The sequence below is a fragment of the Elaeis guineensis genome, chromosome 3 (genome assembly GCF_000442705.2).
Source record: "Elaeis guineensis isolate ETL-2024a chromosome 3, EG11, whole genome shotgun sequence".
Taxonomy (NCBI): Eukaryota; Viridiplantae; Streptophyta; class Magnoliopsida; order Arecales; family Arecaceae; genus Elaeis; species Elaeis guineensis.
This window is the reverse complement of record NC_025995.2, coordinates 77728586-77742381: the sequence shown is the minus strand read 5'-3', so window position 1 is coordinate 77742381 and position 13796 is coordinate 77728586. Positions and strand designations below refer to the sequence as shown.

The following is a 13796-nucleotide window of genomic DNA, read 5'->3' as shown; positions in this document are numbered from 1 at the left end:
GGAACCATGCCGGTCCCCGCCCAGTTTGGTATTTGGTCTTTTGGCATTTTTTCCTCTCATGGATCATGGCTCCTAGTTAGCAGTCTAGTGGTTTCAGTGGTATTTGTCAGTGAACATGCATTTACATAATGATTATTTATATGTTGTCTTAATGAGTCGATCATGCTTTGCTGATATATAAAGTTGGCATTTTATAAATCGGAAGAGTAAAGAGGACATTGAAAGTACTCATAGTTATAAATATAGGTTTCTGCTGTTTATCATTGTATATCAGTCTACTCTCTACCTTTATATCTTGCTTCTTCTTCCTTCCTTTTTCTTCTTTTTTTTTTTTTTTTTTTGGAGATGGGAGCATCTATTCCCTATCTCCACCCCATGACATCCCACTCGATCTAGACCAAAGCCCAGCCTCCTGTGCAGACTGAGCTATTTCTCTCAGGACTAAGGCCTTTTATAATTGGGGATCGAAGCAACGGTTAACACCCTGCACAATTGAACCCCTGCCTCTTGCCTAAATCAGAACGGTGATACCATCTGAACCAACATGTAGTGGTTTTATATTTTTTTTACATCTCTCAATGGCCAGTCATGCACTTGCATATCCTGCATAATACAGAAAGATGTAGTTGTTTACAGCCTAAAGAATACATATATGATTCGTCATGATCCTTAGGTGCAACTTATATTGGTGAGTCTAGTGATTTCTTGGTTATCATGGCATAAAGCAGAATTGTGCCATCCTGGTCTCATGCATTCACAACCTAATAGAACATGAACAGTTGTCTCTTAGCTTTTCCGGTTATGTATGATGTGTTTGTACACTTGTTGGTGATGATGCCGCCTCAAAAAGTTTTCTGGAAACAATGATCCTGATATTAGTACAGTTGCCTACCATTAGTTGAAGCTGCCTCTTTTTCTTAAGAAGGTTGAATTTTGATGCATCAGTATGTTTTTCAAGTCTAGCATAAATAATTTGAGATTATGTTGCTTAATACCATTTAATTAGATGCTTGATTTTTTAAATGGTTTGTCTAAGAGAAGGTCCTGATTGCATCACTCTTCCATATTTTTGCCCCAGGGTTACCTTTCTGTCCTGGCCTCCTTTTATTTCTGATATCTAGTATTTAACAATTTCTAATGCTGAAACTGTGCTGATTTATTTTCTTTTACCTTTGTTATTCTCACAGGCATCACAGAAGATTATAAATGTTGAAGAGAAACTATCCAGAGGATGGGGTGGTGAAAATGCTTATCATGTTAGTGGTTATCGCTACTTACTTGTAGACCGCGATATGGGTATATCAAGGACTTCCCCCCCAGGAAAAGTCACGACTCTAACAAAGGTTTGTGCTGTAACATGTTGTCATGCACTCGTGCTCTATATATAACTGTTACCTTAGCTGATCTGTCTCATTAAATAGATCCATCACTTCCTACCATCCACTGTTGGGAGTTTAAAATTATGCAGAATTATTGATTGATTACCATGCACGTGCATTTTTGACTTTCTCAAATCCCTATCATCTATTCTTTGTTGAATGATCTGCTTTATCTATAGTTTCCATTCAAAACTGCTGAGCCTTATGCTTCTCCCATGTTCTATCATTATATTAAGGGTATGTTTGGAATGTCCTGGTGGGATAGGCTGGGATTGCAGCATAGAGGGTAGGGAGAATGGATGTAGGATAGTGGAAGAGTGAGAGGCTGAGAGCATGGTTCACAGCACCCGATCCCCATGGGATCATAAAAAAGACCTCTTTAGTTCTTTATCATATCCTACAAGGTCTTTTTCCCTATCCCACCCAGAGCTGACCACAGGACTCCCCACTTCCTGTCCTGCTTCCTCACTCTCTTCATGACCCTCTAATCCCAGCCTACCCTGCTGGAAGTTTCCAAACAGGACCTAAGAGTCTGCTTTGTCCTGCTATATGCTCTAGGATGATCTTTGTTCTACATTGTGGGTGCTTATCAGTAGCTATCTTGTTTTATCCTTATTTTTGTTTGTCTCAAGGTCCTTGGGTTACTGGTTGGTTGTGCAGGCTATAAAAATAGTGTTTCTCCTTATTTGGGTGATTTCATGTTTACCATAAATGATAATTACTTAAACATTTGAGGAGAAGGCCCGAACCGGATTCTGAACTTGAAAAGACTCGATTCGAGCTCAGTTCTAGTCTTCGGTACAACTCTCAACAATTGGTTGATCATAAAGGATGATATAGTCAATGACCAAAGTGCATTTTAGGATGGTGCATTTTATGTCTTCAATGCTGTGGAAATATCTTAAATCGAAAGATTTTTTGGAATTGAATATCCTCTATGGTGGGAATTTCAGACTCAACTTTTGGGAAGAAAAGTTTGATACTGCAATACTAACTATTTCTCCTACATGATGGCTTAGAATGAAGAACTTATGATTTGAAGGAGTTCTTAAGAAAATTATTGGATGGTAAAACATCAGTTAATCCAAACTTTTACATGGTAGGGTTAGATCTATTCAGGGATGGCACTAGGTTGTTAACATGGGGGCACATTAAGTATTATATCATCGTGCTAGTTAACATGGAGCACAGGAAGCGTCGTATCATCATGCCCTTCATTGTTGACAAAGGAATTTGGTTGGCATTGTCTAAGAATGTTTTAGAGGGAGGATGACTCTTCACTCCGATAGAAGATATCTCTAAGGGTTGGACAAACCCTCCCCAAATAAGCCATTTAAGTAGTCATAAGGAGATTTTTAACCCAGTGCTTCGCTATTTGCTTTTGTGGTTTAGAGCTATGTTATCTAGGGGAGAATCAAGAAATACCTAGAAAACACGGTCTGATCTTATGAAAAGCTAAATGTGAGTGTGGTGACACCAATTTACTTATGCCTCATGTTTTTCAAGCCGTTACAGCAGCAATGCAGGAGGGAAATTTTTATGTGCCATCATTATTTTAAAATAGTTTAGTGAAGAAAACAATAGATGCGTTAGATCCTCGTTCATGATCCTGCCAGTTTCTCTTGTGAATCAACAGATTATGGCATGTTATACCAGGTGTGCGTGGAAGAGTATTAGGATTGAGGTTGAGCCCATGTATATGATAGGAAGATTTTTTTAGCACAGGGGGTAGATTTGTAGTCCCTTTTAATGTTAGTTTTTATTTTTATTTTAATTTTTTGCATTTAAACATAATATTTTTCTCATATTGTACATAACAGCTCTATTTATACATATCTACAAATTGAAGTAATCTTTTCTTGTTTGCATAAAAGCACTTCTGCTAGCCTTCCATTCCACCTAGAATCATGGTTGCAAGGTTTTGGTTGAAAGAAAGTTGAACCAAAACCAGAATGCTTCACCCAGAGATATTCTGAAATTGAATTTGTTTGAGAGTTTAAGACAAAGAAATAAGGACGTATTAAATGCATGCTCATAAATTATTTCTTGAAATAAGATTCATTAAAAGCATAGAACTTTTCTCTTGAAATCATAGTTTGCATTACTGGACTGTAGTCACTGTACCATGCAGTACAGAGCATACCATACTGTACCGGTAAGGTATCAACACTTCGTACAGGGGCTATGTAGTACCTATTTTCACTAAGTACTGGGTGTGTCAATTGGGTACTGCTAAGGGGTTCGGAACTGAGATTGCAAACCTTGTTTGAAATCAAATTGTTTTTTTAGTTCTGTGATCCACCTCCAATCTCTGGTGTTTAATGCTGTAACTTATTTTTTGAAGAGCTCTGCCCCTTGATCTTCTAAGCATTGATGATTCTACAAATTCATCTAGAGATGCCCTTGTTTGAGGAGTAGGATGCCATTGTAATGCATTTTTTTAAAAAATTTGTGGATGCCAGCACATCCAAGTATATAGGAAATATTTCAGTTCTATTGATATTTTTTATTTCTAGCCATTTTAGATATGCTGCAGCTTTGGAATCAAAGGAAAACAAGATATTTTATGGCGGTACAATTTAGTAGTATTATGATTTTTGAAGAAATAAGACAGCATAGAATTCTTATCCTGCAGAGTGAACTCAGCATTGGAGCAACCAACCTGCACTATGTACAAGTTCAATACATGTGCTTTAACTGGGCTCTTTCTGTGCATCTTGCTTTGCAGGACTCATTGCTTGCCCTTAATAAGCTAAGAGAAGAGGTTGATTTGGAGAAGTCGAGAGCAAAGAGGGATAAGCCGGACTATAGAAAAGATTTTGAAGTGTGTATTAGAGCAAGAAATAATGCTTGGATAATTGCCAAGGTTACAAGAGGAAGGGAACTTTATATGGTTCTGGAGAAGGCCAATGAAACACTTCTTTATGCATCCGATGCTGTCGAGAAGTTCAGCAACAGGTATATGTTTTGTGGCTATCCTTCAGGAATTCTTTTTCCCATTTGTTTTCTCTTGTGATTAATAAATTGTAAATCACATGTTGGTTTGCATAGATTAAATATAATTCTACACTTGATTTTAGACTGTTTCTTCAAATGACGTCTCTAATCCCAGATAGATTATGCTATACTAAAGGAATCTATTTGTGGCCGCCTAACTTTTGCAACATCATTTGTGTACTAGCTGTTTCAATTGGTCTTGCACCCCAGAATCTTGCACCTACCTAACCTTCGATTAATGAGATCATGCCACTATTAGATTAGGTGTAAGCTGTTGGCTTTTCCTCCCTGTTTGAATTGTTAGATATAAACATCTAATCTTTTAGTCATTATATTGCTAGAATAATAACTAGATTCATCTTTGTGCAACAGAAGATACCAGCTCTTCAATATATTTATAAATTATGTTGTTTTGAGATTTGACACCCTGGTTCATCATTTGTCACAAGCCAAGGAATATTTTCTGGCACATTCTTAGTGCTGGGTAGCAACTTAGATACTTCTCAGTCGTTGCAGTGAATCCATTCAATGCCAGTTCATTGCTTAAATTTGTTCATTATTTGAATACTGATAAAATTTTGCAATGATTTCTGAAGGTATTGTGATGGAGCATTTTCTTTGGATTAGACCAAACTCAAGGTTTTTTAATCAGAGAAAAAAGACCAAGCTCATGGTTTCAAGAGACACTAAAGATCCAAAGCACACCCCTCCCAAGACCAATTTATGACTGCATCAATGGGACAGTATCCTGGCCTAGTACCATGCTTTGCGTTGATGGGTTACAGTTCTGATTTCAATTTACAAAGGTCTTTTCAGTATTGTGGGAGTGTATAGAATGTGGAACACTTCATGTCTCTTCCATCTCTTCCGTATTGTGGGTGTATATGATCTGAGCATCAAGTTTAGCCTCTTCGATTCATCTTCATCAATTCCTACTTCCTGCACAAAGAAACTATTATGACCTGAAGTAATAGATGCATTGGTTGGATATTATATATAATATCTGGGTTGGCTTCATTACAAATGAACGTAAGACTTGGATATCCTGGTGTAGTATATATTGGAACTTTGCACACATAATTAATTAACCTGAAAGTGAAAATACAAGTTCTAAGCAAGAAAGCTACAATATTTTCCAGCAATACTGCAATTGTATGGAGACTCCAGTCTCCCTCACCAGCTCAGGATGTTGCTGGGAAGTTCTTGGTGGCACTTTTGCAAAAAGAAATGAAACTAGAGATTGACAACCTGATAAAAGGTCATATATTTACTATTGACCTGAATATAGCTGCTTGAAATAATGCTAGTATACAGGAATCTATAGGGTATAACTGACAAGTCATACAAATTTTATTGGCATTTGGCATTGAGCGAAAATAGAAACATTAATAAATGAAGATATGTAGTTTGCTAATAACCATGAGATGAAGTTAGAGATAAATCAAATAAAGTGAAGCTGCAAGGAAAAATAACATCAGAGCCAATGGGAACTAATCTATTGCCATTTGGTATTGCAAGAATATCTTCTCCATCTTTCATCCGAAATGAACTCAGAGCTGATCATGGACAAGGATTGGGCACAGAAAATGTCAAGTGTTAAAAAGGCTTGGGCTGAAGTCCGAGGCAAGGCCCATGATCAGCTCAGGAGATGACATATTACAATAAGCAAGTTAATTTTTTTCCTTTCTTGTGCCAACTAGAATTGAACTGGTGGTTGGAACCCCTGTCCCCAAGGTTGCACAGGAGATTATTAGATAGACTTAGTCTATGGTACATACTATAGACTGAGGTAATGAAAAAAAATACCGCAGTAGTGTTTTGAGGTGGCTAAAGAGGTTTCTTGAGGCGGTTGCAACTGTTGTGGCATTTTTTTTTTGTTGGCTTGGTCTATGGTATTCATTGTAGATTAAGTATTACCTAATAATTTTTCATTGCACAGCGGAGAGGTTATGATGTTTCCTCAGGAGGGAGAAAAAAGAACCCTTGTTTCACATTTAAAATTGGAGACAAAAGACAAGATGGTTGGCTATTAACTTACCAGCTTACCATGGCAGACAAATATAGCTGATTACTACATTTCCAATATCAGTTCTCCTGGAACGAAAAAGTCTTCCTGGAGCTTGATAATCTGCCAAGTTGTAACCATGTAGTTTTACTTATTGCCCAGAGAAAAAGGAGGAATGAGATATCAAAATCTCTATTTTTGGACAAGGTACCACTAGTTTCTATAGAATTGATCATGTGACAAAAAAGTCACAATGCACCAACCAATCATAACATTGTAGAAACAAGATTAGCACCATAGGCATAGGGTGCAAATGAGCCGAGCAACATATGAGCTGCTCAAGCTCGACTCGAGTCCAAGCACGATTCGATTATTACCAAGCTTCAATTGAGCTTGAGTAGTTTTTTAAGTTTGAATAGCAAAATATCTGGCTCGAAGACTCATGAGCCTAATCGAATATATATTTTTTAATAATATTATATTTTATTTATATATATTATTGATTTAATAATTAAAATATTATATTATATTATATTATATTTTGTTTAAATTTGAATTTGAGCTCGAGCTCAAGTATGATTTAGTTGATATTTGGGTCGAGTCGAGTTGATCTCGAGTATTGTTTATTTTTTATCGAGTCGAGCTAAACTTAAATATTAAGATTCAATCAATCTCAAATCAAATTTGAGTTTGAATATTTTGAATTTAGTCAAGCTCGAGTCTCTAGCTTCTTGACTAACACCGGCTCCATCCCTATTCAAGTGTAAGATTTTTCAAGTGTGTCAAGAAACATTGCTTGTTTATACATGACAAAAAATGAGTAATACAAAATTAACTACAAATGCATAATGTGTATGATAGGGCTATCTATAAGACGTTTCCAAGTGCACATCACAATCCAATCAAGGCCCAATATTCGACTTTTGCTCCCAAAAAAATTTTATGCAAATATAAACAGCATTTTTGGTTCATGACAAAGTATCATGATATTTAAAAAATTGCTTATATAAATAAATACAAAATGGAATATGCGGATCAACCATGAATAATTATTGTAGGTAGCCCTAATATAAGTTCTATTACTTTTTTTTTTTTTTGATAAGGCAGAATGTTCACACCCTTTTGGTATGAATACATCTAATAAAATTAGAAAATAAAATATCACATAGTCCAATAGGAATAGAAAAATGGTCAGTTGATAAAATATTTCCTAAATATTTTTTCATATAAAAGGTGACTCAGTCTACTAACTTGTTCGCCTTCCGATAGACATATCTCACCCCCAAGTAGACACATCCTCTTAAAGCACCTCAGATATCATGCAAGAGGGGGTGAATAGGCTGAGTTCCCCTCCATCCCTGAATCCAACTAATGACCGTATAGGAATCACCCTCAATGACTAAATGGTCTACCTGTTGTACCTGCCTCGCATATGTGATCCCTGCCCAAGCCATCCTCAATTCTGCTCTAGGCATAGAAATATCCAACATCTAGTAGACCTCGGCTACTACCAACCTGGAGTCCGATCCCCAGAATTTATTTTCAAAATAACTCTACTCCTCTTATCCATTGGAGGTAGTTATTTGTTTTGACTCTTTGGTTTTCTTGACCAATAGATGCTTCATTTACTTTGCTTATCCATTGAGAGAAGTTTTGAATTTTCTTGCTACTATATATTTTTTCACAAAGAGGAATTCCTTTCATTTCTATAAATATGGTATACTCCATCAAAATTGGATAACTCTTCCTTCTCTTCTTTCTTACAACCATACTCTTTCTTTCTAACAACTAATGTTGCTTTTAAAACTAGCAAAATGCAAGGATAGGAAGTATAGGCTTTGTATTCTAAGGATAATATTTTCACAAAATCACTTGCATGGTGGGGAAATAACTATATTTAGGAAAGTGCTTTAAGTGGTATACCTAAACCAATTATTTATTTCTATTTTTACAGATTTTCTTTAAATTTGGTATATGAACTTCTCCAAAAGTTCTAAAAATAATTATCTTTCTCTACAATAGCTACCCCGTGACGATCAAATAGATTGATTTGATGGGCACAATTTCAAGAGATGGCTTCTCAAAATCCATTACTTCCTTACTATGCAAGGGGGTGTATGTACTTTGAACACCATATCTAGTAAATTATTTGAATGTGGTTCTCATACACCATAGCAACTTAAATGGTTAAAGAATAACTATATTTATAGAAACATGATTTTACGTGCTATGTCCAGTAACCTTTTTGACATTTATTAGTACCATCAGATGGCATTAGAATTGTAGAATGAACTTTCAAAAAGATACTTGACCAAAGATGCACAAATTAAATAATATTTGATTAACAAGCATATTGAGTTCGAGATGTTTGGTGAGAAACCTATTATGGAGCAAGTTAATGATTTGCATGGTATAAGATATTGCCAAAATTAGAGAACCTATGACTAAGAATTTTCAAGTATTCACCATTATTAGAAAATTACTGAGAAATTACAAAAAAATGTTGAAGCATAAGCATCATCTTCAAACTTTGGAAGAATTATTTCAACATATTCAAATAGTGAAAGAGCTACATGTTCAAGAGAAATTGGAGTAAATGCAAAATTAAGTCAGTCATTCCAATTTTGGCACTAATATGATAAATTTGGTAGATACATCTTATCTGAATAGCTCTAAAATAACTTACAAGAGTAAGAAAAGACTTGATAAAAAAAAGATCAAATTTTCAAGAGAGATAATAATATAAAGAAAGAAAAACAAAAGACGAAGGGCCCATATTTTATTTATAGAAAGATTGATCACATGGCCAAAGAGCACTGATATCATAAAAGCCAACGAAAATTATATAAAGTCAATAATGTAGAAGAAGATCAACTTGTGAGAATGATTTTAGAATTCTTCATGGTTAATGTAGATAGTGGATGGTGAGTTGATTGTGGAACAACTTGACATGCCACTCTTTATAAGAATATGCTCAAATCCTACAAAGTCATTAAAGATGATAATAGATTTTATATAAAAAAATCAGCTACAAGTTTGATTATTGGCTATGGAATGATGGATCTTTAGCTTTCAGCTTGAAGGACTCCCACTCTTATAAAAGTATATCATAGACCTAGAATGCAAAAGAGCATACTTCTTATATTTTTATTGAGCCATCATGGTTTTCTTGTGATTTTTGAATCCAATAAAATGATCCTATCTAAAAATGGATAATTTATCAGAAAAGGATATGCTAAGGATAGGATATATCTCTTAAGTACTATTAAAAATATTGATATCAATTCTTCTTATGTGTGTGTTTTGCATAATATTTGGTATGATACATTAAGCTATGTTAACAAAAAGACATTAAATAAAATAGCACGACTAGTATTGATTCCTAAAACTAGTATTATTACTTTTGGTTTTAAATGTGAATATTGTACAAAAGCCAAATTAACTATGAAATCAAATAAATCTAAGTAGATCTTCTATTAGAGTTAGTACATACTGACACATGTGATGATAAAAATATTGAGCTAAAAATATTTTATAGCCTTTATTGATGATTACTCAAAATTCACTTATATATATTTATTAAGAACTAAAGATGGAGGTTTAGAAAAAATTGAAATTTATAAGGCTGGAGTAAAAAATCAATTAGCAACAACTATTAAAATACTTAGAAGTGATAAGAGAAGAAGAATACTTGCTTATTGAATTTATAAAAAATTTTGTGAAGAGAACAAAATAATACATAAAAAAGTACACTTTATACATCCCAATAAAATATCATAGCAAAATGAAAAAATAAAATATTACTAAAAATGGTTGGTGTTATGTTAATTAACTCTATTTATCATCCAATATGTGTGGAGAAGCTTTATTGATTGCTTATCATATTTGTAGCAAAAGATTACACAAAAATTTTGATGAAGCGTTATAAGAATTAGAGAAGAATAGAAAATCTAATTTAAATTATCTTAGTATGGGGATGTCTTACATATGTTTTAGATCCTTCATAAAAGGGAGAGAATTTTTTCTAAGGGTATAAAATCTATATTCTTGGCTATGCTAAAAATAGCAAAGATTATATATTTTTAAATCTTAAGATAAACACCGTAATTGAAATTATGACTCTAAAATTTTTTGAATATTTAACAATTAAATATGCTAAGTCATTTGATATTGAGAAGAAATTAGATAAGGATAGACAAAAAAATATAGGTGATAATTTTTCACAAGATTGAGTAAGAGAGGAAACCTTAAATGACTCTAGTGAATCTAAAATGGATAGTGAAACTTTAGAACAAAAATTTAGAAGAAATAAAAAAATAAAATTAAAAAATATTTAGATCCTAATATGTTTTGCTTTAATATAGAAAATCCTGAAAATTATAAGGAAGCCATGTCAGATGCTAATAAGTAGAAAGAGACAATGGATGATGAGATTAAATCAATTAAAGAGAAGAATACTTGGACTTTAACAAACTTACCACCAAATACTAAAATCTTAGGAAGTAAATAGGTATTCAAGAAAAATTAAAAATAGATGAAAGCATAGATAGATATAAAGCAAGATTAGTAATTAAAAGTTTCAAATGAAAAGTGGGCATTGATTATTTTGAAACTTTTTCCAGTTACTTAGTTAAATCTATATGAATAATGTTAGCAATAGCTTCAATATATAATTTAGAAATATATCAAATGGATGTGAAAATAATTTTTTTAATGGAGATTTAGAACAAGAAATACATATAGATCAACCTAAAGTTATGTTGAAAAAGAACAAGAATATTTGGTAAGCAAACTTAATAAATCGTTTAAGCTAGAAATTAAGTATGGTTTAAGCATAACAAGATAAATGATTGTGTATTTACCAAAAGTACTCAAAATTCTTGTCTAGTGATAACCTTCTGTGTTGATGATTTGTTGATATTTGCTTCTAACATCAAATCGGTAGATGAGATGAAGGAATATATTTCTCAAGCATTTAAAGTTAAATATTTAGTACACATTGATGTCATTTTAGGTATTAAAGTAATTTGTTGTGATGGTAAAATAATTTTATCTCAAACATACTATGTTGAGAAAATCTTGAGAAAATTTAATCATTTTGATCGCAAGCTTAATAATGCTCCTTTAGATCCTCATCATACTTTAATACCATATAAAAGGTGAACCGGTGGCACAATCTGAATATGTAAAAATTATTGGAGGTTTGATGTATCTAATGAATTCTACCAGACCACATATTGCATTTGCAATTAGTAAGTAGATTTACTCATAATCCTAATTAGAAGCATTGGAAAGAATTTGATATAGGTTTAGGGTATCTTTTAAAGGTACTATGAAATGTGGTTTATATTTTCCTAATTTAAACTATTATAGTGATGTAGATTGGGTTTCTAGTAAGATAGATTCTAGTTTCACTAAAGGTTGTTTATTCACACTTGGTGGACTTGTTGCTTGATCATTAAAAAGTAAACATGCGTCACAATATCTTCAGTGGAATCAAAATACGTGACTGTATCACCAGTAAGTAAAGATTTAATTTGGATGAGGTAATTTCTAAGATATATTCTTTTACAGAGGGATCGATGCAACAAGTAGCTATGTAATACTATAACAAGATAGCTATTCACTTGGCAAAGTGCAAGAGATTCATAAGTCTATCTAAATATATTTCAAGAAAATATCATAAGTCTATCTAAATATTAAAGGCTTCACCTATATGGTCCAAAATTTATGAGGTCGGCCTTTAGGTTCAAGCACTCGAATCAATGTTGACGCCGATCCATGCAGTCTAATTTACCTTCAATGGCATTGCTTCATTATTTTATGCTGAACTGATGTCCCTTATTATTGATATCTCACTTTCTTAGGATTTATGGACTGATTAGCTTGTGTTCGCACATACAAAGCGTCCGAAAATTTCACTTGCTGATGTATACCCTTTGGTTCATGGTCAATCCTTCCGTCCGCATCCATTCTCTTTTCACTGGATCTAGCAATTGAAGGTGCCTCTTCGCATTAAGACCTTTTGGTAGCAGCTACAATGGGGGAAATTGCCTACTAATTAAGGACCTGGTCGTTCAGTATTCTATTATTCCTTCCCAAGCTTATTCATGTGATTTATGCCCAGGTCTCCTGGAAGATTGCTCTCATGTGTTTTGGTTAAAGAAGCTTGGACAATTCTTGGGCATATGTTTCAACAATAGTTCTACTTCTCTAGTTAGTTTGCCTGCTTCGTGCCAGTGTATGGAGCAGACTCCGGGGGATCCGAGTAAGAAAGCAGTTGTCGCTTGTCTTGCATAGTAATTATGGCTACACCGCAATGATCGTATCTTTAATCAAGATGAGCTTCTGCTGTCAATAGTGTGCAAAGTGGTAATGTACTCATTCATTGATTCGTCTCCTTCTTTTTGAATCTTCCTATCTCAACTATAATTCTTGAAACCCCCTTTTGTTGGAGTCTTTAAGATCAACTTTGATGCATCGGTTGTTTCGGATAAGGCGGTAGCAAGATATATGATTAGAGATCATTGTGGTAGGTTTGTTATGCTGAATTATTAGCTGCTTGGCTTGGCATCAAGGCAGTTATGCAAGACCTACACATTTCTAAATTCATATTAGAAGGCGACTTTGCGACATTCATTAATTGGTGCAACACATTCCTCTCTTTCAAAATGTCCAAGTTTGGCTGCACACTGCTTCTTCCATCATAATTTTGCATATATTCAAAGAGGCTAATTAACTTGCTCATGATCATATCATATGTTATATCAAAAAACTTGCTGATCATATGGCAAACACAGCATTGCAGGGCGAGTTTTCATGGTCTTTTCCAGCTGATCTGGATCCTCATACTAAATTAATTCTTTATGCAGATGCTTATGGAGTTCAGTATTATCTAATGTAGCTCCATCAACTTGCCCATGCTGTCTGTCTTTAGGGGCTTTGTGCCGTAATATATCTAGGCCACTCCTTGTACGTGCCATTTGTTGATGTAGATGCACGTTGCTATCCTTTGCGCCTGCATGGACCACACTGTACTTTTCAAGTGGTTCCAAATCATGGATTTCACTCACCTTCCTCTCGTTGGTTTCTTATGGCACATCTACTACTTATCACACCCAGGTTTCGTACCTTTGTTTTTATATCATGACCATGCCCGTCTTCAAAAGCCTATGATTTCGGGGACATCCTCGTTGTGCAGAACTTCCCTTCTTTTACTGAAATGGGACCGCTGTTTCATCTTTTCATTATGCAGGATGGATTACCAGTTCCAAGCTGTCTCTCTGTCTACCCACCTGGCTGGTCTACTTATATATGTATGCTTCCATGTAATCCTTGGGATGAACACCCACTTGAGGTCAATGCTTGTATCTTTCGCTGGCTATGGGCTTAGTTCATTTAGAGAAAGCGGGGGC

The 13796-nt window shown here is 34.4% G+C and overlaps 1 protein-coding gene across 7 annotated transcripts in view; it reads left to right on the top strand.

Moving 5' to 3' along the window:
• LOC105032654 (vacuolar fusion protein CCZ1 homolog) overlaps window positions 1–5400 on the top strand; it is a 35699-nt gene extending 30299 nt beyond the window's left edge. For all 7 annotated transcript variants that reach the window (XM_073253842.1, XM_073253839.1, XM_029261081.2 and 4 more), the window contains exons 8-10: window positions 1188–1343; window positions 4108–4337; window positions 4973–5400. In XM_073253842.1, the coding sequence (XP_073109943.1) occupies window positions 1188–1343; window positions 4108–4337; window positions 4973–5003 (417 nt within the window). In that variant the 3' untranslated portion in view covers window positions 5004–5400. The remainder of the gene's footprint in view (window positions 1–1187; window positions 1344–4107; window positions 4338–4972) is intronic.
• The last annotated feature ends 8396 nt before the right edge of the window (window positions 5401–13796 follow it).